Source organism: Electrophorus electricus, chromosome 18 (assembly GCF_013358815.1).
Source record: "Electrophorus electricus isolate fEleEle1 chromosome 18, fEleEle1.pri, whole genome shotgun sequence".
In the NCBI taxonomy this organism is placed as follows: Eukaryota; Metazoa; Chordata; class Actinopteri; order Gymnotiformes; family Gymnotidae; genus Electrophorus; species Electrophorus electricus.
In genome coordinates, this window is record NC_049552.1 from 1,461,222 (window position 1) to 1,486,609 (window position 25,388).

Sequence of the window (25,388 nt, forward strand, 5' to 3'; positions counted from 1 at the left end):
CCCTTCCTGCCCTGCGTATGGAAAGCTCGGCTCGGGGGGCAGTTTCCAAACAGCTGCCCCCTGACATCAAACAAATTGTGTTTAAATCAAATAGGATCGAATTGAATCAAATTCAGTTTGACTGTCTTGCACTTCAGTTCAAAGAGGTTTTATTTTTGCCTGTGTGGTCACTGAGCAGTTTATCGTTACTGTTACCATGACTGTAGAAGCCCTATTTTATAATGAATATATTTCAGAATACATACGATTGTACAGTAATGTATTGTATGGAGAATAATAAATAAATGAACTGAAAAAACAAATATTATGATTTTGTTTGTAAGTTTATTTGATTCTTTTTCTACATGTATTTTTTCCTCCCTTCAGTTCTAAACATCTTTATGGTCGAACTGTGGTTGAACAGCTTCACCACCAGAGGGCGCTGTGTTCTCAATGTCGCTCTCCTCCAGAAGCAGCGCACATCCTGTTCTTACGTTGAATACGTGCGATGGTCTTTATTTATTTAATTAGGACAGCCAGGAACTTTGCATCTTCTGTCTTTAAGACTTTACTCTTTCTGTTATTTTGCATTGTATCTAAACATTCTTTTTGAGTTTCTGCACAGACAGCTTGCGTGTGTGTATGTTGTCGGGGGAATTGTGTTGTCAGGGGGTAAGGGATGTGTCTTCATTTGCTTGACCCCTGAGGTTTTGCTTTGACGGCTTTTCTGGGGTCTCGTGGTCAGGGTTTTCAGTCCAGGCCAGGAAAGCTACGGTAATGTCCCGAGTCCCATTTTTCCAGCGGAAAAGTTATGAATTGCTGCAAAATGAATATTTTAAGGAGGAAAGTGTTCAGAAGCACAGTCTAAACGATTCCCTGACTGTTCGTGGTTCTGTAGCCGTCTCCTAATTTGTATTTTTTGGTAAGATCATAGCACGAATAGACAACAAATGCGCCAACCACTAAGAGAGCGTTTTTAGTGACCGGTTTTCCTGAACGTTGATGCTTGTTTGAGTCCTGAATGTTTTCATATTTTCTGCATGTGTACCATTTCTATTACTGTAAGTGTTTCCTTGGTGAGTGGAATGCTTCTTCAGATGTTGGTGTGATGTCCCTAGTGAAGCGATTACTGCTTTCCTGGCAGCCCAGACACATGAACACGAGGTCCAACACAAGCAATCCAACGCATGCTCTGGGACTGCACAAACCTCATCAACTGGAGGAAAATATTAGCATACTGCCAGATCTCCTCCTTGTATGTCTCTTACATTTCGGTGCAACAGCTTTGGAGACGTTTTAACCCCACACAGGCAACATAAAAGAATCAGACTTGGATTTGATCATGTCTGTCTGTCAAACCTGGTGGAAGACCTAAAGATGTCTGCCCCACAGATCTGCAAACCATCTGGATGGAAGACCGGACAATGGATAGGCTTAAATACATCACCAGACTTACAGATGATTTAAACACACATCAAAAATGGCGGGAAAGTTCTGCATTGATTTGTCTTTAAAAATCCCCTTTTGTTGGCTGGTAGGTAAATCATTAGTTAAGGAAATGTGTCCTGCTGCAGCCAGACTGTTAAGAAGACAGAAAGAGAGAGAGAGAGGTTTAATAACATGTCAGATATGCCCATCTGCATGTGATCAGACTTCCAGACCGCTCTGTCCCAGATGTCTGTGGGGAATTTCCCCCTGCTGAAGACCCGTTCTTCTCTGTATGAGTCAGGAGGTACCAGCACTGCTAAACCCATCACACCCTTCACCAACATCGTCACCTGGTCGCCCTCCAGCGCGAGGGGAGCACTTTAACTAATTTTCTCTGCCTCTACCGCAACCCGTGTGGTTGCCTGGAATCTCCCAGCTCTGTGCTTCTGCGGAGACATATCTCAGTCATGACTCGGGGGGACATCAATATTTCCGTGATTAAGCAGCTGACCTTATGAATAGAGAATTCTGTTTGGCTGCAGTGTGGCGTGGGCTGAAGTGTGTAGCACTGGACCCATGCTTGGAGAGAGCTTAACACAATTCCCTCTATTCTAAGTGCATCTCTCTCTCTCTCTCTCTTTCTCCACTCTTCATGCTCTCTGTTTCTTTCATTTCAGTCCTTCTGTCTCTCAATCTAACTGTTGTAATGAAAGAACAGAGACATTTGACTGGTCTAATGTTACTGCTATGTCTGTGGTTTATGTCCAACGTGTTTCGCGTGTGTGTGGGGGGGTATGTGCAGGGTCCGCACCACGAGGTTTACATTCCTTCTCCGTCTGAACCCTCAGAGCCTTCTGGGAAATATCCCTCCCTCCCCCTCTCTCTCTCTCCCTCTCTCTCTCTCTCTTCCTCTCTCTGTTTTTAATGCTTTTCTTTTTTCTCTCTCATTCTTTTGCTCTCTTTCTCCTTTGCCTGCTGTCAGGGTTTCTTTCCTTCTCTCTCTCTCTCTCTCTCTCTCTCTCTCTCTCCTGTGGACCATTTCCTCCCTGCTACCCTTTCTCTCCTTCATCCCCTTCTCTCTCTCCCTCATTCTCTCTCTCCCTCATTCTCTCTCTCCCTCATTCTCTCTCTCCCTCTCTCTCTCTCCCTCTCTCTCTCTCCCTCTCTCTCTCTCCCTCATTCTCTCTCTCCCTCATTCTCTCTCCCTCATTCTCTCAAGCCCTCATTCTCTCTCCCTCTCTCTCTCTCTCCCTCATTCTCTCTCCCTCATTCTCTCTCCCTCTCTCTCTCTCTCCCTCATTCTCTCAAGCCCTCATTCTCTCTCTCCCTCTCTCTCTCTCCCTCATTCTCTCTCTCCCTCATTCTCTCTCCCTCTCTCTCTCTCCCTCATTCTCTCTCTCTCTCTCTCTCTCTCTCCCTCATTCTCTCAAGCCCTCCCTTTTTCCCTTTTTTCTCTCGTCTCTCCGCCCCTCCACCCTCTGCTTCATTCCAGCCATGATTTGTCACAGGTCAGCTTTCTGCTGGTCCATTCCTCTGAGATGTTCCTTCTCTGGTCCTCTGAGATGTTCCTTCTCTGGTCCTCTGAGATGTTCCTTCTCTGGTCCTCTGAGATGTTCCTTCTCTGGTCCTCTGAGATGTTCCTTCTCTGGTCCTCTGAGATGTTCCTTCTCTGGTCCTCTGAGATGTTCCTTCTCTGGTCCTCTGAGATGTTCCTGTGTGTGTGTGTGAGTGTGAGTGAGAGAGTGTGTGTGTGAGGGAGCGTGTGTGTGTGTGTGTGAGAGGTGACTGAGATGTCTTTTCCATACTCTTCATGGCTGATTGATGTCCCTGCCATGTCCAGCCACTGTCAGACTCCAGAGGACATCAGTGGTTCCACTCAAGATGATGGAAAGAATGTCCTAGTATGGAAAAGAAATACACAGGAAATGGATGTAGAGGCGACTCTGCTACATAACCTTTGGGGAATGGTATTGAATGTGATTATTATAATAAATCTAAAGGTTTTCATTTGTTGTGAGATTGGGATTTTAACATCTGCCTTATGTACTCCAGGTGCGCTGGAGGCTGGATCCATGCTGCTCTGCTCCTGTCAGCATTCCCTCAAACGCCATGGCTTGATTCCATGTTGCAGGTCTGGGACCAGTGAAGAAGCCTTTAATATTCCCAGCATTCCCATAAACACCATAGCTTGTGTTCGTGCCGCAGGTCTGGGACCAGTGAATTAACCTTTAACATTCCCATTCCGAGTTACTTGGACTCCATGTCCTGTTCTTAACCAGGTCTCTGTGCCCTCTGAAGGACTGGGAGACGTGTCTCTTGTGGAGGGACACTAACAGTTTCTGTTCTTAAGGCTAGGAAGCGTTCTGTGAGTAAATAACAAAGCTCTTTTGGAATAAGTGTGTCTGCTAAATGCCATGAATGTAAACGTAGCTGTTTCTCCTTCTCTGGTTTATTGTGTGGCAAAGTCGACGTGAAGACCAACATACTGAACTGAAGCTCAGGCTTCTTGTACTGGGACTTTATTAAATTCTCTCTCTGTGGATAAATATTTATACAGCAGGAAGGATCATTTCTCTGGGTTTGGAGTGTGAGACAGTCTCTCGCTCTCTCGGTTTGGATGTATTATATCATTGATTATGTTGTTGGAATCTGCAGTCCCATTGGGTGGGAGGGAGAATATAATTCAAATATAAATCTGTCATTTCCTCTTGCAAATGAAGTCTTTTCATTAACCTGGAAAGGCGGGGTTTCCTGCTGTCACTCAAACCTTAGTTCTGGTGCTCTTGGCACATACTACTAGTCAGATTTATTGGACCATAATAAAACCATAACCAGGTAGTCTCACTGAAATATGGAGCTATATATTCCCCTACCCATAGAGGGTTAGGGTTATGTCATAACTGTTTCAGGATAACTACAGTTCCTACCGACAGAGGTAGAGTGTTGTGGTTTGATCTCCAGCTGTGTCACATGCTGTCCAATACCAAGGGTCCCTGGTACTGAACCCAACTGCAGAAATCCCTTTAATCTCTGTTATCATACAAGAAACTTCACAATATGTTCAGAGCAGTTTACTAATTCACATTCTTATCAGGTCTGTTGGAGCAAGAGAACATAGAAGCCAGCGGTGCAACTTCCTCTGGGATTAAAACCTTTTCCACATTCTTTTGAGTGACATGAGAAGGTGTTTGCAGAGGTTAAGAGAACCATCGGACGGCCCCTCTGGTTCTGGCACAGCAGGAGTGGGAGGGGGTTCCTCTTTCATTCATCACTGAGCTCCAGTCTTATCTTCTGAGGTCTTTACATAGCTCCACGTCAGACCATGTCCTCCAGACGTGGGGGGTTCATACAGACCCCCCCCCCACCCCCACCCCCACCCCCACAAACCCTGGTCTGGGTTAAGAGTTACAGTTGTGCTCCAGCTCCACATGTAGGTTAGCATGTCAGCTCTTCTCAGCGCCGGGACTGAAAACAATATTTAAAATAACATTTCAAGTATTGTTTACTCCACTGTCTGATCCAGTAGCTTGTCTGTGGCAGTGGTCTGCCATCAGGCCTGAGATCAACTCCCTCTCACCCGCACTCTCTATCTGTTTATACCAGACCCTCCCTCGCTCGCTCTCCCTTCACCCCTCCCTCCCTCTCTCTCTCTCTCTCTCTCTCTCTCTCTCTCTCTCTCTCTCTCTCTCTCTCTCTCTCTCTCTCTCTCTCTCTCTCTCTCTGCCAGACCTCCCTTCTCTGTTCCTCCGTGTCTGGAGGAGTCTGGTCTGGTCTGCAGCAGCGTTAGTGCTGACGCCACCATGCACGGATACAGCGCTCGCGCGGTGCTCGCGGTCCTCTGCCTGCTGCCGCCGTGCTGGGTGCTCAGAGTGCGCGCGAGCGCGGTAGCGTTTCTGGACGACACTGGCGCGAGCTACGGGAAAACGAACCAAGCTGTCGGAGAAAAGAAGACGGAGCCCAAAGCAGGTGAGGGATGTTAACAGTGTCGTGACACTGATGCGCGGAGCACGGTTAACGACGCTCGAGCAGCTTTAGGAGCGCACGCCAGTGTTTGTCTCCGTTCCACGAGGCGAGCACCGTTGACAGCTCCTGCAAAAATAACGTGGTGCGCGAGCGCACCTGACGACAGAGGAGCTCGCTTATCCGACGCAAATCTGGGACACGCGCGCAAGTGTCGCCAAGACGCTCGGATCCACCGGCGCAGCGCGTGGCTGGCGCAGAATTTTCCGTGAGGGGAAAGTTTCGCCTCCAGCTGCGCGCGCGCGCGCTTTACGATCGTTCTGACGAATGTGACGTCATTCAAACAAACTGAAGCAGGTACTCAGTGCTCGTGCGTCCAAGTTTCTCGGTGGCGGAAACGAAGTTTGTTTCGTCCACATAACCAGCGTGAGGCGGGACTGGTCGCTGAGAAATATGGCTAATTATAGAGTTGTGGTGTCCGTCATAGCGGGCACAGGGCAGATGGTTTGAACCCTAATTAAGGAGAACACCAACAGAAATGTGGTTTTAATGAAGTTTCAGTGTGAATGCGTTTGCAGATGTTGGCTAGCGGGTGCAGAGGTTAGTTTTCCCAGCGACCTCGTGCAACAACTCTGCAGGTGCACAACATGCTGACCGTTTAATAAGGTCGTCATCGTTACGCTTCATCTGCATCGCGAGGACGTGACCAGGTGTTCGCTCACGTGCCGTCTCGTGCTGGGGAGGTTCACTGCCTCCACTTGCGTGTGTGCACGAGCCCTGGCGCTTACCGTGCTTATTTAAAAAAAATCCCGCAGTGTCAGGAAAAAGGTCTGAAATGTTTCATACCACTGGAGCGTTTTTCCGTCTCTCGTGTGCCCCGGCTGTGAGGGGACTGAAACACAAGTGTGTGTGTGTGTGTGTGTGTGTGTGTGTGTGTGTGTGTGTGTGTGTGTGTGTGTGTGTGTGTGTGTGTGTGTGTGTGTGTGTGCGCGCGCGCGCGTTCTGTTTTCCCTAGGTCTTTTACAAGTAACGGTAACACCCTCACACAGACAGGTTCAAGTGGGGAAGTGTAAAACCTTTCTGTGCAAAGGTGAGGAAGGTTGAAAACACCCCATTTACATATAAATTAACAGATTACATTTATTGAAATGAACAGATTACATTTAACCAAATGAACAAATTACATTTAACCAAATGAACAGATTACATTTAACCAAATGAACAGATTACATTTAACGAAATAAACAGATTACATTTAACCAAATGAACAGATTAAATTTAACCAAATGAATTCATGACATTTAACAGATTCCATTTAACAAAGAGGAGTTTATATTTGTGTGCCTCAAATGTGCCAAACATGCAAATTGCTAAATCTGGTTTCAGTGACTGGGGAAGCAGAAAGTGTTGAATGGTTTGGTCTTGCTGGAGAGAAGATTCCAGAAAACCACGAGAACATCAGAGTGAACAAACACAATGACTCAACGAGCTCTCTGATCATCTGTGCGTCCCGGGTGGAGGATGCAGGCGTGTACAGGTGTGTGGCTGAGAACACACATGTGGTATCACAGGCCACAGGACATGTGCGTGTGCACGGTGAGTACCGATCCTATCTATGTCAGTACAACCGCTGTAAGAGCCATGGTGCTTCCAGAACATTCTAAACATTAAGAGTACTGGAGTACGAATCCTGCCCATGAAGGTTGCCAGTTCATCTCCACCACCGCCAGGTTGCCACTGTTGGGCCCCTGAGCAGGACCCTTAAGCCTCAGTTACTCAAGGTGTACTCAGTCATAGTTGTAAGAGGCTTTGGATAAACGCGTCAGATAAATGCCGTAAATGTGATGTACTGGCACTTGTTAAGCTTCTAATTAGTACTTGGATTAGTAGACGTAAACATACATGGAATTACTGAATAACTTTAGATTGTGCACACATTTTCTTTTTTTTTCTCTCCATGGTCGAGCTGCAATGTTTGTCCATGACAAATGATTCCTTACATAAAAATCCCTTAAAATTCACATAAATCATATTAGTGGTAAAAGAAATATTTTCGAGTGTTATGTTCCATTCTTAAACAAGCAGTCTTACAGTGGCTGTTTTTTCACTAAACTGCTGTCATAGTGGTCAGTGTGTGCCAGCCTTAATCACATCTACCCGCTCTGTTCTCTGTTTTCAAATCTGTTTTCAAATCTTTTTCAAATCTGGCCCTCTGCTAACTGGAACCAGTTTGCACATGATTGTTGATGGAATGAGCCAGCAGTCCTGAACCATGTGTTGGAAATTTGGACTGGCTGTCTGAAATCTAGCCAGAGGCCTGCTAGACATAGTTCAGGTTTTTGTGTGTTTGTTTATTTTTGTCCAAGCTTGGTGCCAGAGATGAGAGGGCTAGCTGAGACTCAAGTGAAGAGTCTGGTTCTGGTGTCTGGAGGCAAGGCTGGAGACTGAGTCCGTGGCTTTATGGGGATAACGAGTCTGGACTGGTTTGGACATCATTAAACACTGTTTAATGATGCCACTATTTCTGAGACTGAACCACCATTTTCTTATACATACACCACAGTGACTGTGCAGTTCTTCCCCAACCTTAAGGAAGTTGTGAGCCAATTTCACTGCACTGACTTATGAAGTACAGCTTGGTAGTCAGAGCACACGTCCCAGTGTACGGTCACCGTGACATAACCAGTAGTGACATTTCTCCTTTAACACCGTTTGCTGGATTTGTTAGCAACCTGGCAATAATCCCTGTTCTGTTTGAAATCTTTTTACGTTGAGACTAACAAAAAGGGTCTTTGCTGAATTAACTGTCTGTTGAACTACTGTAGGTTTAAGTCAAACAGTCTGTTTGAATGGGGGTTGCAATGTTTAAAGTAGCAGCCTTGATAATATGGAAATATGGAACAGGAATTTAGTACCAATCTGTGTAATCCGGTCAGTCTGATGTATCTGACCACTGTTCTACGGACACAATTCAATGGTTTTAAAAACCCTCCAGGGAATTTTGGGGGTGGGGTTTTCCTGGATAAATTTGAACTGGTCACACTGAAGCTGTATTTCTGATTGATATCCACCCTCATCTTCTCATTCCGTTTGGTTTATAAAGGGAGGAGAGTGCGTAGAGATCCCCAGCAGGAGGGACGAGAGAAGACACAGAAAGAGCCCAAGCGGCCCAAGCCCACCAAGAAGCCCAAGCGGCCCAAGCCCACCAAGAAGCCCAAGCGGCCCAAGCCCACCAAGAAGCCCAAGGGAGAGAAGAAGAAGAAAGGAAAGAAGAACAAAGTTAAGGCAACCACCACGTTACCACCGACGACCACGTTACCACCGACGACCACGTTACCACCGACGACCACTTCTCTAAGCGAGTTTTATGAGGACTTCTATGACCCAGACCAGTACTGGGATGAAGGTTGGAGAACTTGGACCTCAGTGATAAAACACATCACTTTTCATTTTTGGTGATAAAAAGCCACAGAGTCCAGTTTTAAAATGTATTTTTGAAGAGCAGAGGCACAGATATGAAACTCATGCTACAGTTCATCGTAAACGTCATTCATACAGTTCAGATACAGCAGACTCGTTGCCACTGAACTAGCAGTCAACGTCACTGTGACTGTGGTTATATCAGTGTGACTGTCACCATGGTTGTATGTGACTGTGATTATATGTGAACAGTGCCTGTAACTGCTTTGTGTTTTACAGTGTACAATACAGAGGTAGTCACAACTGCTGCCACAGCCCCACCCACAGAGAAGCTGACCAGCTCTCCTCCAGATTTTCCCACGGACTTCAGTCCAACAGAGGAGTATCCGGATCTTTATCCTGGACCAGGTGTGGCATCCGTCTATGTGCTGCAGTCTCAGTGTCACACAGAGACTGAGTACACATTCTACACAGATTCACAACAGTCCAGTGTTTCGCTTTTCTTCTCCTGCTTCTTCTGTCTGGTATTTGTCTTCTGGTCCCCCTTTTTGCAGATGATGACCTCTGGATTGTAGACGAGACCAACTCCACAGTCGTAGTCATCGGAGAGCCCGGCAGAGAAGATGACGATTACTGGGATGCCACATGTAAGTGTCCTTCGGTTGCTTCAGTCGCGTGTCCCCACTGATGTCTCTGCGTCTGCGTTCCTTCAGTCGCGTGTCCCCACAGGTGTCTCTGCGTCTGCGTTCCTTCAGTCGCGTGTCCCCACAGGTGTCTCTGCGTCTGCGTTCCTTCAGTCGTGTGTCCCCACTGGTGTCTCTGCGTCTGCGTTCCTTCAGTCGTGTGTCCCCACTGGTGTCTCTGCGTCTGCGTTCCTTCAGTCGCGTGTCCCCACTGATGTCTCTGCGTCTGCGTTCCTTCAGTCGCGTGTCCCCACAGGTGTCTCTGCGTCTGCGTTCCTTCAGTCGTGTGTCCCCACAGGTGTCTCTGCGTCTGCGTTCCTTCAGTCGTGTGTCCCCACTGGTGTCTCTGCGTCTGCGTTCCTTCAGTCGTGTGTCCCCACTGGTGTCTCTGCGTCTGCGTTCCTTCAGTCGCGTGTCCCCACTGGTGTCTCTGCGTCTGCGTTCTTCAGTTGCGTGTCCCCACTGGTGTCTCTGCGTCTGCGTTCCTTCAGTCGCGTGTCCCCACTGGTGTCTCTGCATCTGCGTTCTTCAGTTGCGTGTCCCCACTGGTGTCTCTGCGTCTGCGTTCCTTCAGTCGTGTGTCCCCACTGGTGTCTCTGCGTCTGCGTTCCTTCAGTCGTGTGTCCCCACTGGTGTCTCTGCATGTGCTTTCCTTCAGTCGCGTGTCCCCACAGGTGTCTCTGCATCTGCATTCCTTCAGTCGCGTGTCCCCACTGGTGTCTCTGCGTCTGCGTTCCTTCAGTCGTGTGTCCCCACTGGTGTCTCTGCGTCTGCGTTCTTCAGTTGCGTGTCCCCACTGGTGTCTCTGCGTCTGCGTTCCTTCAGTCGTGTGTCCCCACTGGTGTCTCTGCGTCTGCGTTCTTCAGTGGCGTGTCCCCACTGGTGTCTCTGCGTCTGCGTTCCTTCAGTCGCGTGTCCCCACAGGTGTCTCTGCGTCTGCGTTCGTCAATCATGTGAGGTGTCAGCCTCTGTGTTTTTTGGTCTGTTTCCACTAACAGATGAAGTTCCGGAGAACCTGCCTTTCCCGGACGGGAAGGAGACGGTACCCACTGACTGGGTGTACAGCGCCTCGGGTGAGCGTTACAGAGGACAGCATAGACAGGGAACCAGGCACCCGACTCTTAAATGACAATAAAACTGTTTCTGTAGTTTATGAACTGCCATAAAGCACTTTTAAAGACCATGTTTTTATACAGTACGTTAAAAACCTGAACTGGCCGATGTGGCTGGTACAGAACTCAGTAAACAGCATCATACCACACTCCTCTGCAAAGCCCCGAGCAATATTAGATCAAAACGGCATCTCGTCTCATACCACTGATTTGAAAACGAAGAGGAAATTGTAAGTCTGGTCTTTTTTTCTCTTTTTTGTTCCAGAGGAACCTACAGCACCTCCGTATGAAAACAAGTATTACGAGGAGTATGAGTATGAACACGGTACACAAGTCGTCCGTTGTATGTGTACTGTAGACACGGTACACGTGTGCTTTAGACTCACTGTACAGGCAAACAGCTTCTAGTCTTTTGAACACAGAGGTCTGTAATTTTATCGCGTTTATTCAGGGCAACAGCATAAATAAAACAGTGACAGTTTGGCCCTTTTCTTGGCTGGCATTAGAGCACAGACAGAATGACCTGTCAGTGATTTGGTGCGTCTTTCTTTGAAGTGAACATTTTTACAGCAGTGTGTGCCACTGCAACAGGTGGAGCCAGACACGTAGTCCTCCATCCTGTCTCTCTCTGCAGGAGACAGAGAGAGAGAGAGAGAGAGACAGAGAGAGAGACAGACAGAGAGAGAGAGAGAGAGAGAGAGAGAGAGAGAGAGAGAGAGAGAGAGAGAGAGAGAGAGAGAGCGATATGACACATTCAGATGGAAATTTGCATAAAAAAGAAACCAGAACATAAGAAGGGATATCGTGTGTGTGTGTTCAGTGTGTGTGTCCTGGGTGTTCTGTGTGTATTCTGCGTGTGTTCTGTCATGTTGAGTAAGTTTTCGGTTTTCCAGCTATGTTCATATAGACACGGAAGGTAGTGAGACATATTAAGTTGGAGAATGGTTTTGAGGTTTTTTGTTGTAGTTCATAACTTCAGTTTTATTAAATACACATATAAATAAGTGTCCAGTCCGACCCAGCTGACAGAACGATGGAGATGTGGACGTGTTGAAGATAATTCACGTAGCGTTTACCGTTAGACGTTGTAGATGGTAGAAGTGTAAAATACAGTTGAGCAACTACACAGCTGGAGCAGAGTCACCAGCAGTCAAGATTACACGCTCCAACAGCGGCCCGACGGCTCCGTTTTCACTGCACGAGCGTCACCATGGCGATTGGTATCTACCTCGAACATTACCACGCCAGAGAGAATTCAGTAACTGAGTTATGAACATGGTTCAGAGTTACAGCGCGTCCAACGGTACTTTTAATCAGCCAAACGTTTGGGCCCCGAGTGTCTTTCCTGCACACGCCGGGATTTAATGGTACTTTTTATGGCTTTTTCACTGCTGGTCAGGGCAGTAACATTCTTGCATAACTTCTTTGTTTTTGCTGTAGAGAAGAGGCTGGAAATGGAGCACTTGGAGGGAAGGGAGGATCTGGAGGAGAGAGGTACGGCCCGCGACTCCTGCTGCTCCGGAGGGAGCTTGGGAGGTCAAATTAGCACTGTTTACTCTAGCTCAGCTCTGAGCACGTAGTCCGTCACTCTGCACACAACAGGCGTTCAGCTCACGCTGTAATTATCCGCCGCCGTGAACAAGACAGGGCAGTCCGAGATTATATCTGACAATTAACTATAATTAACTATGGCTGTGTATTATCTGCAGGTTGCAGTTTCTTTTGCGTTCTTGCATTCGTCATTGTGTAGGTTTGAGAAAGACCTGTGTGTTCTGTCTCACGCTACACTAGTGCGGACTCAGGTAACTAGAGTCAGTGTTAGCTCAGTGTGCGTGCCTGCTAGAGGCTGACTCAGAGCTGTGTTTCTGCCCCGCGCGCACACACACACACACACGTGAGCCGGACCCTGTTCTCATGAACTCCAAACAAAGCAGAGGGTCCCTGAGGGGTTCAAGGTTTTGCTTTGACTATGGGACGATGGAAGATGATGTGAAGGTTGTAGTGGAGGGTGGGACTGGTTGTAGTGGGGGTGCAGAGTGGATTTGCAGCTCTGACATGCAGGATTTGGTGTAAGGGAACACGTAAGCTGTTTAAAAAAATAAGCACAAATTTGAACTTTCTTTGACCTCATGAAGTCTGTAACCAGGCCAACTGTGATGGACCGATCACAGTGTTTATGTTTCTTACTACAGCAGGGCGGAACAGGAAGAAACAGGGCCGTGTGTACTGAACACGAAGCCAAGACAGCTATTGGGGGCTAGACGTTAGAGTTTGATAAGACACACATGCACGCGCACACACACACACACACACTCACACACACGCACACACTCTCACACACACACACACACACACACACACACACATATACACACACACACACACACGCACACACACACACACACACACACACACACACACACACACACACACTCACATACACACAGTGGGTTTGTGCTGAACTGGAGCTGAAAGAAACAATCCATTTAAATAAAGTTTTAGTGAGAGAGGTGGGGGGGATTGATGTGTAATATCTGAGAACTCATGGAGACACACAAATATCAGTAGAGACACAATGGAGACTAGTAAAAACATGGTGTGAGAGCAGAGAAACGATAGAGAGAGAGAGAGAGAGAGAGAGAGAGAGCAAGGGAGAGAGAGCACAGTGTTGTGTAGGCCCGTCCGCTGTAAGGTTGGGACATGGCACAGGTCTCTTGGGCTTCTCAGCTGGAGACCCACTGGGCAGAAATGATAATCATCACAAAGTTCCACTGACGGAGATGAAGATCTAATGAATATGAGGTTAATAATCATCATAATGACCTAAATGCTCTTATTGGGAGTAACAAGATGTTTAATAAGAGCTCTTCAGGTTTATGGCTTTTATAACTGAGCAGCGATGAATGTGTTATAACTGTGAAGCGATTACTGTTATAACTGCAGTAATTACTGTGTTATAACTGTGTAGTGATTACTGTGTTATATCTGCAGCAGTTGCTGTGTTATAACTGTGCAGTGATTACTGTGTTATATCTGCAGCAATTACTGTGTTATAACTGTGCCGTGATTACTGTGTTATATCTGCAGCAGTTGCTGTGTTATAACTGTGCCGTGATTACTGTGTTATATCTGCAGAAATTACTGTGTTATAACTATGCAGTGATTACTGTGTTATATCTGCAGCAGTTGCTGTGTTATAACTGTGCCGTGATTACTGTGTTATATCTGCAGCAGTTGCTGTGTTATAACTGTGCAGTGATTACTGTGTTATATCTGCGGCGTTTTAACTGCGCAGCAGGTACTGTGTTTTAACTGTGCAGCAGGTCCTGTGTTATAATATAATATAATGGCTGCAGTGACTCTAACCATGATACTTTCATTTGTTTGATATGTGCTAGTAATTCTGTTTTAAACTTTGACCTATGTAGAGAGAGAGCGGAAGAGACTCGAGGAAGAGGAGGAGGAAGAAAGAGCCCGCAGGATCGTCAAACCGCCCCCGCGCATCTACAGAGACCCCAAACGTGAGGACGGCTGTTGTCCATGTGTCACCAGGCTGCCTACGCCGTGTTAAGCATAGCTGAAACAGTCTCTGAGAACGTCCTGGAGTCTCGTACTCTGAAACACTCCTAACACTTAACTGGATGGGCATTTTTACACATTCTTTAACGGCTGTGGTGTGACGCAGGTCTTTCCTCCCACTACCAGAACACTGGTGCCTTTTAACTAAATGTGTTTATTTATCTGGTACTCAAAGCCCAAGTCATGTCTCCTTACTACGCAGACAGGAGGAAAATAGACGAGTTACGGAGTGTTGAATGAGGAGGAGGAGGAGTTCCCTCTGAGTAATGCAAGAGCAATCATAGCAATCACAGACTGGAGTAGCGATTCCAGAAAAGTGATTCCTGAGTAGTGATTCCAGAGTAGTGATTCTACAGAAGTGATTCCAGAGTAGTGATTCTATAGAAGTGATTCCAGAGCCTGCCAGCCAGCATGGACAGTCCAGTGTAGAGGGTCCATTGTGAAGGGTCCAGCGTGGACGGTCCAGTGTAGAGGGTCCATTGTGAAGGGTCCAGCGTGGACGGTCCAGTGTGGGGTAGTGCAGGCAGTGCCAGCTGATCTGAGGTCATGAGAGGAGCAGGGAAATTGTAGGAGCCCACAGAGATACGCAGCGAGCATGGAGAGCACAAATAAAGCCTTTGTTCGCATGATTAACTCCTGCCAAATGTGTGACCCACTTCCACAGCTGTTCCTTCTCAAAGGGAACTTGAAACGTTCCAGAGGTTCTTGTGAAGCAGATGTAGAAATGAGGTCTCACTCTGAACAAAACAAGAGACAGCACCAAAGCCCCAGATGCCGTAGCCAAGTCACACAGGCCATGTATACTGGACTAAAGGCTCAAATGCAGAGAAAACAGAGACATTAAACATCATCTGTGTCAGAGTCCTGACCTTCTCCTGTGGTTAGTACGCAGGAGGAAACCACTACCGGGGATATGCAGAGTAGTGCTGACATTAATCACACACAGTAACGAGGTTTAACCGCTTCATGATGTAACCCGTGATCTGTGCTGGTGGTATGTTTTACTGTTGTTGATGTTCTCCTCCGGATGTCAGTGTGTCCGCCCCTGGGAATGGAGTCCCATCGTGTGGAGGCAGATCAGCTTCTGACATCATCCATGAGTCATCACCGCTATGGGCCTCAGAGAGCTCGTCTTAATATTCAGGTAACACACACACACACACATTAGATACATCACCATACAGTGTTACTGTGTGTTACTGTGGGATGCAGCTTAGAAACCTCATTCAGCTGAAACTAAATGCACTGATCATTTCCTGTTGGCTCATGGGCATTTCCTGTGCAGGCGTCTGGAGATGAGGATGACCTGAACGGAGGGGCATGGTGCGGTAACCCCTTGGAGAAGGATCACTGGATCGAACTGGACGCACGGACGCTCACAGAGTTCACAGGGGTCATCACGCAGGGCCGCGACGACCCCTTGGAGTGAGGGAGAAAATCCAAAGTTTTTAATAAAAATCACCCATTTTTATTGATAACTGTGGTGGACGTGTTCCGGGGGAACAAAATATGTTTGCTTGGTCTTTTAGAAACGACTATGTGACTTCATACTATGTGGCGTTCAGTAATGACAGCCGAGAGTGGACGGTTCTCCATGACGGATACACGGACTGGGTAGGTAGCCAGACTGGCCAATCACGCACCACCACAGACACTCACATGTTCTGTTCATGTCACACCTCACCAACTTGTTTCCACACTGACTTTATGCTTTTACTGGTATCATAAACTGTTATTAAAATAAAGGTGATAGGGAGACATTTACGAGACATTCAGGAGACATTCAGGGGTCGTTTCCTCATCTACAATTACTCTGTCAGTTCAGGTATCTTCTCCGTCACCTCCGTGTCTCCTGATCTGTCATCTCCGTGTCTCTCCCAGCTGTTCTTTGGGAACTCCGATAAGCACACTCCAGCGATGGCCCAGTTTGTGGAGCCTGTGGTGGCGCGTTACATCCGCATCCTGCCACAGAGCTGGAACGGCACCATGTGCATGAGGATGGAGGTCATGGGCTGCCCTGTGCCTGGTGAGCCTTGCGACCTTTGACCTTGCGCAGTTAGCAATTCATGTTCAAGATGAATATAAATGCCATAATACAACCAACAAAGTAGATACTGTAATGTCCACAGATGTCGATGGTTTAATAATACTATTAGTAATCCTTATACAAATAATGCTAACTGTTGTCTCTACTTCTACCATTACAATTACTGCTGCGACTACTACTAGTCCTACTACATATAATTATAATAATAATAAAGCAATTGGGTTAATAAGATAAGCACTTGAGATGGCTTCTTCAACAGTGGTTCACATGTCCCTCAGATCCTCTCAGCACATACCAGAGTCAGAATGAGGTGATGCCCAGAGATTACCTGGACTACACACACCACAGCTACCTGCAGATGGAGACGGTGAGATGCAGAGTGGGAGGTGCTGAATGGAGGGTCATCTGACCAAACTACTTCAAACCAGAGAAAGACTATGAGATTTTGGAATTAATTTTGTTTTTTGGTTGTTGCAGCTGATGAAGTCGATCTCAGATGAGTGTCCCAACATCACCAGGTTATACAGCCTAGGTCAGAGTTCAAAGGGACTACAGATCTATGCCATGGAGTACAGCAGCAAACCAGGGGTCCATGAGAAAGGTGAGGCATGTCAGAAACAAAACAGGTGAGGCATGTCAGAAACAGAACAGGTGAGACGTGTCAGAAACAGAACAGGTCAGTAGGACTCTAATTTTAAAGTCAATCAGTATTCGTTAAAAACAGAAGATATAAAAGCTGTTGAACGGATCTGCAAAAAAGCCCCCACAGTCATCAAGCAGGTGTACCAGGTGTCCCAGTAAGACATTAAAAATGTAAAAGTGCCTGCAGGTGAATATTATGTAAATTGATTGAATCACTATGAGGTTCTGATGCTCGGGTTTAAAATGGGTTTAAAATATTGATACATTATTCACCTTCTTGAAAACATTGACATTATCCACACTGAAGAAAATAATGGTTTGTAGAACTCACGATTGCAACCCCAAACCCTCCTCATCTCTTCTCTCCAGGAGAGCCAGAATTCCGCTACACAGCTGGTTACCACGGTAACGAAGCCCTGGGCAGGGAACTCCTGCTGATCCTCATGCAGTACCTTTGTAAAGAGCACAAGGACGGCAACCCGCGAGTGCGCCGCCTAGTGGAAGGAACGCGCATCCACCTCGTTCCCTCGGTCAACCCCGACGGCCACGTGAAGGCTTCCGAGAGGGTGTGCAGTGCCTTGAAATCTGCACGTTTGTGCAGACGTGAAACCTTTTAATCCTTGTTACCGAATTCACTCGAGTTGGCTTGTGTTTGCTATTAAGCTCAATTGTTGATGTAGCACATTTCAAACTCAAAGGTAATTCGGGATTCTCTACATAGACTGAAGTAAAAGAAAACAAGGCAAGATTAGCACTAATTCATTAAACCAATTTATGCAAATACTCTGATCTTTGCATAGCCAAGCTAACATATTAGCTAGTCAGGGTGGTTAGCACTTTACTGTGTTTGCATGTGGTAAAGAGCTAGCAGTCAGTCTTTAGTTTTAGCATTTGTGGATGCTTTTCTGCTTTAGGACTGTGGAAATCTTGTCATCGCTCTCATTGCCTCAGGGATCGGAGTTGGGCAGCTGGACCTTGGGCCACTGGACGGAGGAGGGCCATGACATCTTCCAGAACTTTCCTGACCTCAATAACATATTCTGGGATGCAGAGGACAAGGGCATGGTGCCAAAACTGACCCCAAATCATCATGTGCCAATTCCTGAAGGCTATCTGGCAGAAAATGGACCTGTAAGAGAGTTGCTACAAATGATAAGAAGCAGTTTATAACAAATACAAACATAATCTAATTATATACTCCAGCTCTGAGTAGTTGCTAAGCTAAATGTCACATACATACAGGCTAATTAAATGCTAAGATAACATGAATTACTTAAGTTCCAAGCAATCAGTTTGATCTTCCTTAGACATGACTGTGACCAGCAATTACTGGGATTCGGTTGTTCTGAACTGAGCTACCATGTGCAGAAATCTCATTTGCTTTTCACCGGGTGTCTGTTCAGTTAGCCGTGGAGACCCGGGCCCTCATCTCCTGGATGGAGAGCCACCCGTTCGTTCTGGGAGCCAACTTGCAGGGTGGTGAGCGAATGGTAACATACCCCTTTGACATGCGTCGACTTACCAAGCAGTCCGAGGAACAGGAGAAGAAGAGGAACCCCAGAGGACGATACAAGCGCCAGTATGAGGAGGAGGAAGAAGAGGAGAGGCCAAATCCTTATCTTCACATTGGGTACCACCAGGAAAACTATGGCTACAATCAAGAAACACATGGTTACCCCGAGGAGAACTATGGCTACAACCAAGAAACCCATGGTTACCACCAGGAGAACTATGGCTACAACCAAGAAAACCATGGTTACCACCAGGAGAACTATGGCTACAATCAAGAGACACATGGTTACCACCAGGAGAACTATGGCTACAACCAAGAAAGTTATGGGTACCCACACGAAAACCAGGAGTACCATCAGGAGAATCAAGGGTACCACCATGAGGGCCACTCAGAAGGGCACCATGAAGGTTACCAGGAGGGATATCCAGAGGGGTACAGGGAGGGATATGGAGAAGCAGAGCCAGAGGAAGAAATCAGGATGGTCGAGGACCAGTCCTTGTTCCGTTGGCTGGCCATATCATATGCCTCCACTCACCGGACTATGACCAACACCTATCGTGGGGGTTGCCATACTGAGGACCCTACAGGCAGAATGGGTATTGTCAACCGTGCCAAGTGGAAGCCCATTCCGGGAAGTAAGTACTGAAGGAGATGCCAGAAATGCCATGGTGATGCAGTTCCATGTAATTCTACCACAGTAGAATGCCTTCCTTTAATTTTATATTACATCATTTCCATCTCATGGAAATGTCCACGCCAGCTGTGTTGTGCTTCAACCGGTAGCCAGCTGTTCATCCCACATCTCAGTTCATCTTGTGGTTTAGCATTGTAAGCTGACCATACATACCTTGTAACTATACTGCATCACTGTTTTCTCTCTCGCAGGTATGAATGATTTCAGCTACTTGCACACAAACGCTTTTGAGCTGTCCATCTTCCTGGGCTGTGACAAGTTCCCCCATCAGAGTGAACTTCTCAGAGAGTGGGAACACAACAGAGAGGCTCTGCTCACCCTCATAGAGCAGGTGAGGTGCTTGCAACTGCTGCCGCTAAACAAACCTGGAGAGCGGACATTTTTGCATGCTTATGAGATCATAATTCATATTCCTACTGGCAGATGTCATCTCTTGCATACTTCAACGAGTTTGTGCTGATAAGATTATGCTAATTAGTAGATCAGACATTATTTGCTAACTTCTTCAAACCATAAAACACACTTTTTTGTATGCTTGGGCAATCTAACAGTTTCTTGATAACTGACTTCAGATCAGAGTTGGCCATATTAAAATGCTTTGGTATAAATGTCCCTTTGTCCTGTTTTCACAGTAGCAGTTCTTGCCAAATCCTTTAAAAGCAGGATTGTTTCCTATGTGACTTTTGCCATTTACCCTTCCAGGTGCATCGAGGAATAAAGGGGATTGTGAGAGACAAGGAAGGCAACCCCATCCTCAATGCCACAGTCTCTGTAGAGGGAGTCAACCATGATGTCACCACAGGTGAAAACTAGAAATTAAGACTTAAGCTTTACATTGTACTTTGGCATTAGTATCAAGTATCAACTCTTGCATCAGTTCAGAGTAGTTGAAATCAGGGCACAAGTCAGTACTGTACAGGAAAACGCGTCCTTGTTTAACCTGTGTAGTTAAATAATCTCTCTCAGGTGAGGCTGGAGATTACTGGCGCCTGCTCAACCCTGGTGAATATCACGTGACCGCGCATGCCGACGGCTACTCCTCTTCAACAAGGCTGTGTGTCGTGGGATTTGAAGCTGGCGCCACCCTCTGCAACTTTGAGCTCACGAAGTCCAACTGGAACCGCATCAAAGAGATCATGGCTCTCCATGGCAACAAGCCCATCAGACTGCTAAACCCCGGAGGACGCAGTCGCTACGTCTCACATGGCAACAGTGGGAGATACATCGTTAGCAACCAAATCCCTGTTAACAACGGTAAACTTGCCAACAGATCCCGTTTCCGGCGGTTACGGCTGATGAGGCTTCGCCGCCTGCGTCAACAGAGGCTTCTGGCTGCCAAGATGACAACTACAGTGTTGCCACCGACAACCACCATGCTCAGCACCACCGCTGCTGTTCCCACCACTGTCTCTCCGACCGAGAGCACCACGGCCTGGTATGACTACTGGATGTTCACCGACCTCCCTGAGGAAAACACCACTCAGTTAGAGACTGAAATCACAGACTCGCTGGACTCCAACTACACCTACGGCTTTGATGATTACTGAACAAGGCTGTGGCGGCGAGGTTTGTCTCAGAGGATGTAAAGTTTGTAAAATAAGCCCCGTGTTTCCTTTTTCCCACCAGGAGATTCGGGGAGGGTGGGTGAGTGTCCATGCAGTTTCAGAACCAGTACGTAATGCAAACATCATATTCTTAGAGCAGTCTGCATGTATATCACCTCGAAGGGAGGATGAGGTTCTGGAGTAGGTGTTACAGGAGTCAGGTTTTGCACACAGTGGTGGTGTAATGTTTGCAGATGCCATACTCTGTAGTTTCTAAGCTGTCCTCTCATTACTGTGTCTTCTGCATCAGACTTGTACCAAAGCCTTCATTCTTGATTTACTTGAGTCCAGCCCATCAGCCACCTCTCTAATTTACCACGTCAACCCAACATGCACGACACACCCAGCTGCTCTACAGGCCAAACTTCAGACTTCTCCATCCAGTCAGTTCTGCCAACCACACACACACACACACACACACACATAGCCCCCTCCACAAAAAGGAACTGTGTTTATACAAAAGTGACTTTATTTACATATTTCACTTGTATAAGATTGCACAACCTCCACGGGAGAGTTCACAAGGTTGAAAAATAAAAGGGCAAAATACTGTTTTCCAACTAAAAAAAAGGCTTGTTTATATATTTTCTGTGTTTGCTATATTTTAACCATTCACAGATAATCCAGCATGCAAAACAGTCACTTTTGAAGTCCAATTTGTCTTATCTACCTGTGTTTGTGAAATAAAAGCTTTGGTGGAATACAGGTATCCAGTCAATTGAGGAAAAAAAAAATAACAGCAATCTGAGAATAGGCTCAGCAGAGAGGTATATAATTTCCCAGAATTAGAGGTCTACAATTTTGCAAAATAAAAGTCCTGCCACGATTCTGTATCATCCATTTGATTTGACCAATTAATTCTAGCTGTAGCCTTGAGCTAATTAGCAGGCACCCAAATCAAAATTTTGGGAAGGACCTTTACTTGCTGAAGCCAAGCTCTCATTCCCCACCCCACACACACACACACTGCGGGCTGAGGGACTAGAGGTCAGTTTAGCTGGAGACATCTGGTGAACATGTCAGGAGTTATGGATGGAAATGTTTGTCCCCGCCCTCTCAGGCATAGAACAGCTTTTCTACAAGAGGAACCTAAACATTTCATGCGTGTTTATTGTACAGTGCAGTTTCAACTTGGTAAACAGGGTGAGAGGTTGCGATCTTGAGAGCTGAGCTTAGTGGCTGATGTTCACCTCGCTGTCCTCATCATCCTCGGCTGAGAAGGAAGAGAAGCTGATTGGCTCACATTCGAGCGTGCGCAGGTTGACCACGCATGCCGTCTGTGTACTGCTGAATTCTGGGACGGCCACCAGCAGTACATCCTGACCTTCAGGTCCTGGAAGGCAGAGGGGAGGAAGGGCCCGTTTGGAAAGGGGAGACGCAACACCACGTGTATGGCACCAGCAGCTGACACGCTCCATAAACAGAGTCTCAAGAGTCCCAGAGTGACCCGTGTTGCATTACTACGGGAGGGGTTAGTAACCTGTGAGGCGTTTGGCCTGGTATCTGGGTGCATTTCCACTGAAGTACACATGGGGGCACTCTGTCAGAATGAAGGGGTCCTTCTGGTAGAATGGGTAACAACCTGGAAGCAAAACGCAAGCTCACTGGGAAAGGAACTTAATAGATAACAGCTCAACATTTACCACACACAAAATGACCTAAACGTTTACCATACATTTACTCACTTGAGTAATAAAGAAGGAAAAAACATTGACTTCATATAAAAATTGTGCTAAATTTTAATAACAATATTTCAGACAAACAAAGCTACAGTACCCAGAGTGTCCGGGGCAGTAGGGGCCAGGTGACGGAGTCTGAGTGTGTTCTCCAGGATCTCCAGGTGGTCGTCCACGCTACTGTACTTGACAATGTCATTCACATTCTGCCCTGATGTTCCCAGAAAGCTGATCCCAGCAAACAAACAAACAATGTGAGCCAATGATTAGTGCTGATCGGTCTGGTCCGACGCTGGTGGCCTGAAGTCGCAGCGCAGTCTCAGATACACACTGATTAACGTTACAACTAGAACAGTGAAATGGAAAACTGTTGACCCGCTAAACCAAACACGGCAGTGTCCATCACGCATGCCTTTAAAGGAGGGGCTGCCCATTAACACCCGGCGGGCTCCAGACGACAGCAGGCTGTGTGTGGCTGGGCCTGTGCTCACCGGACGCCGTCCACGATGGCGTGGTAGGGGTTGCTGACCAGCTGCAGGGTGGGGTAGGGCACCGCCAGGGGGAACATGCACCGGTGCAAGGGCTGCTGGGGCAGGGTGTAGTTGGTGGGGTCGTACTCCCCCGGCATCACGTCCACCGCTACGGAGGCCTGCGAGGGACAAGAGAGACCGAGGCGCCAGTCAGAGCAGCTGTTCGTGGTCACGGTGAAGCTACAAGGACGGTCAGCACACCCACCACCAGTTGAGCGAGCAGCTCATCCAGTAGCCTGATAGCCTCCACGCTGCCAGCCTGCGTCTTCTTCGTCAGGTACTTGGCCTGCAGGACACATAGGAAACACTCTTCTTAAAGAACGCCATTTTACTTCGGTGCGTTACACCCAAAAGGGTCCCCCCCGCAATGCTGGTCTTCTCAATGCACCTTCATGGTGGAGTCTTTGTCTTGCGTGCTGTGGCTCAGGAGGTTCCCCGCCAACAGAACGCGGGAGATGGACGCCGCCCCACTCTGCTCTCCCACGTCGCCGAGGTGACCCGTTACCATGTCAACCAGCAGCTGCAATCCCAGCATGCTGTCTGCTCCGCTCCCACCCAATCCCAGACCAGAGGCTAGGAGCACGAACCTGCACACACCATGCACACAGGGTACTGGAATGAGGTCAGAGGTGAAGGTTACTGTTAGGTATGGAAGTACAATTTAAAACCAACCTGAGAGGCAGTTTGTCTCAGCAGGCCGTGTGTAGTTTTACGCAGGTGGAGGTTTTTACAGGTGTGCATGTTCATAGAGGTGTGCAGTTATTACAGGTGTAGTTTTACACAGATGTTGAAGCAGAACTTACCGGTCTGTGCTGAGAGGCTGTCTGGGTGTCTGTGGAGGCAGATCTGCCAGGCAGTAGTCCTCCACTGTGAATTTACCGTCATTTTTCTCTGCTCCCAGGATAGCAATCACACTCCCTGTGGGAGAATAAAGATCAAAGCACACACAATAACTGAGCTTTAGAATAACAGACAACACACACCCACACTCTCTCACACACCCCTTACCAGTAACAAACTTCGCCGTTTCGATTTTGCCCTCCAATTTGATCCTCTGCAGCTCATCCTCCAGAATAAGCTCATCTGACTGGCTGATGTATCTGGTTCGAGGTGGGTGGGGCAGCAGGTTGTGCTGGGGTAAAAGAGAGAGAGAACAGAGGAGTGAGAGAGAGAGAGAGAGAGAGAGAGAGAGAGAGAGAACAAAGGAAGGATGGAGAATGGGTCAGATGTTAAACGAATATTACTAATATACTATAATATTGGAAAGCTTGACAGAACAGGATTACTGTACCAGTCTGCTTCACCTCCCCTCCGCTCCCCTCCCCTCTCCTCTCCGGTGTCTGCTTCACCTCCTCTCTGCTCCCCTCCCTGGTGTCTGCTTCACCTCCCCGCTGCTCCACTCCCTGGTGTCTGCTTCACCTCCCCGCTGCTCCCCTCCCTGGTGTCTGCTTCACCTCCCCGCTGCTCCCCTCCCTGGTGTCTGCTTCACCTCCCCGCTGCTCCCCTCCCTGGTGTCTGCTTCACCTCCCCGCTGCTCCCCTCCCTGGTGTCTGCTTCACCTCCCCGCTGCTCCCCTCCCTGGTGTCTGCTTCACCTCCCCGCTGCTCCCCTCCCTGGTGTCTGCTTCACCTCCCCGCTGCTCCCCTCCCTGGTGTCTGCTTCACCTCCTCGCTGATCTCCTTCAGGATTGAGGGCTGCAGCTCCATGTGTTTGAACAAGGTTCCCACGACCACGCAGTGCTCGCCCATCTGCAGGTCACACAGCTTCCGGCCCGGCACCTCCGCCCCTGAAACACCCGCCGCACGCAGAACCGGTAAAGAACACGCGGTGGTAGCTCGTGGTCTGATCGGTAACACCATCACGGGTCTCACCCCACTTCTGCACCGCTCTCTCGCGCAGGACCGCGCGCATCTGCATTAGCCGCGTGGCGTAGATGTGCGCGTACTGGCGACTGAAGCTGCGCTCGCCGAGGCGGAACCCGTCCGAGCAGGTCGAGCACGAGGGCTGCTCGCGCTCAAACACCGGTTTCTCCGAGCCCGGTGGCGCCAGCAACGTGCTCGTGGGCTCGGTGACGTCCGAGAACATGACGGACACCTGCAAGGGCGCGAGGACATGCAAACCCAATCAGTGCACAACATGCACGGGGACCTCCTGGGCGCGAGAAAACTGCTCTATAACGCAACCATTAGACAACATACCAAACTACGTCGGTCAGGAACCTCTTACCTTATGTCCACGTTTGCAAAGAAACGTTGAGACGCGTTTTAAACAGGTTTGTTTTTCGCTCAGAATAATAAAAGCAGCGAATTAACAGATTTTAAACAGCGAAAACATCTCCCGCTAAATACTTCACCTTTCTCCTCTTCCGGAGATGACGTAACTTCCCGCTAGCGCAACGTCCTCAAACTCGCTTTTAGCATAAACGTTTAGTGCTGCATATGCTGTACTGAAATAAAACGTTTGCTTACTGTGGCCTTTCGTGCTTTTTAATCCAAATGTGTCACAAACTCTTCGATATATT

At 47.7% G+C, this 25,388-nt stretch overlaps 2 protein-coding genes across 4 annotated transcripts; one reads left to right on the forward strand and one right to left on the reverse strand.

Annotated features, from left to right (window-relative positions):
* Window positions 1-3,174: 3,174 nt before the first annotated feature.
* Window positions 3,175-21,362, forward strand: si:ch1073-459j12.1 (inactive carboxypeptidase-like protein X2). 3 transcript variants are annotated; one of them, XM_035536169.1, is made up of 24 exons: window positions 3,175-3,374; window positions 3,460-3,772; window positions 5,135-5,373; window positions 6,383-6,457; window positions 6,754-6,963; window positions 8,471-8,773; window positions 9,067-9,195; window positions 9,342-9,434; window positions 10,469-10,543; window positions 10,848-10,907; window positions 12,023-12,076; window positions 14,011-14,103; window positions 15,196-15,305; window positions 15,447-15,586; window positions 15,691-15,775; window positions 16,043-16,187; window positions 16,487-16,575; window positions 16,686-16,809; window positions 17,220-17,416; window positions 17,802-17,981; window positions 18,254-18,998; window positions 19,249-19,388; window positions 19,760-19,859; window positions 20,024-21,362. In XM_035536169.1, exons 3-24 carry the CDS (start codon window positions 5,208-5,210, stop codon window positions 20,602-20,604), a joined length of 3,894 nt encoding a protein of 1,297 aa, XP_035392062.1. In that variant the 5' UTR covers window positions 3,175-3,374; window positions 3,460-3,772; window positions 5,135-5,207; the 3' UTR covers window positions 20,605-21,362. The 3 variants fall into 3 exon arrangements, with proteins under 3 accessions (XP_035392062.1, XP_026887664.2, XP_026887665.2); XM_027031863.2 differs by having other exon boundaries at window positions 3,460-3,538; XM_027031864.2 differs by lacking the exon at window positions 12,023-12,076 and having other exon boundaries at window positions 3,460-3,538.
* Window positions 21,109-25,231, reverse strand: pold2 (polymerase (DNA directed), delta 2, regulatory subunit). Its single transcript, XM_027031865.2, has 11 exons — window positions 25,094-25,231; window positions 24,739-24,961; window positions 24,532-24,653; window positions 23,876-23,999; window positions 23,671-23,785; window positions 23,256-23,454; window positions 23,073-23,153; window positions 22,829-22,986; window positions 22,438-22,565; window positions 22,142-22,243; window positions 21,109-21,994 (listed from the first exon to the last, which is right to left on the reverse strand). The coding sequence occupies exons 2-11, from the start codon at window positions 24,950-24,952 to the stop codon at window positions 21,834-21,836; spliced, it is 1,404 nt and encodes a 467-aa protein (XP_026887666.1). The 5' UTR covers window positions 24,953-24,961; window positions 25,094-25,231; the 3' UTR covers window positions 21,109-21,833.
* Between the last annotated feature and the right edge of the window lie 157 nt (window positions 25,232-25,388).

Coding starts and splice junctions, on each gene's coding strand:
- si:ch1073-459j12.1 (XM_027031863.2), top strand. CDS start 3,480: ATGCTGCTCTGCTCCTGTCAGCATTCCCTCAAACGCCATGGCTTGATT. Junction 5,374..6,382: donor GAAGACGGAGCCCAAAGCAG/GTGAGGGATGTT, acceptor TGTTTTCCCTAG/GTCTTTTACAAGTAACGGTA. Junction 18,999..19,248: donor GTGGAAGCCCATTCCGGGAA/GTAAGTACTGAA, acceptor TCTCTCTCGCAG/GTATGAATGATTTCAGCTAC.
- pold2 (XM_027031865.2), bottom strand. CDS start 24,952: ATGTTCTCGGACGTCACCGAGCCCACGAGCACGTTGCTGGCGCCACCG. Junction 23,786..23,875: donor AACGGCGAAGTTTGTTACTG/GTAAGGGGTGTG, acceptor ATTCTCCCACAG/GGAGTGTGATTGCTATCCTG. Junction 21,995..22,141: donor CCAGGCCAAACGCCTCACAG/GTTACTAACCCC, acceptor TCTGCCTTCCAG/GACCTGAAGGTCAGGATGTA.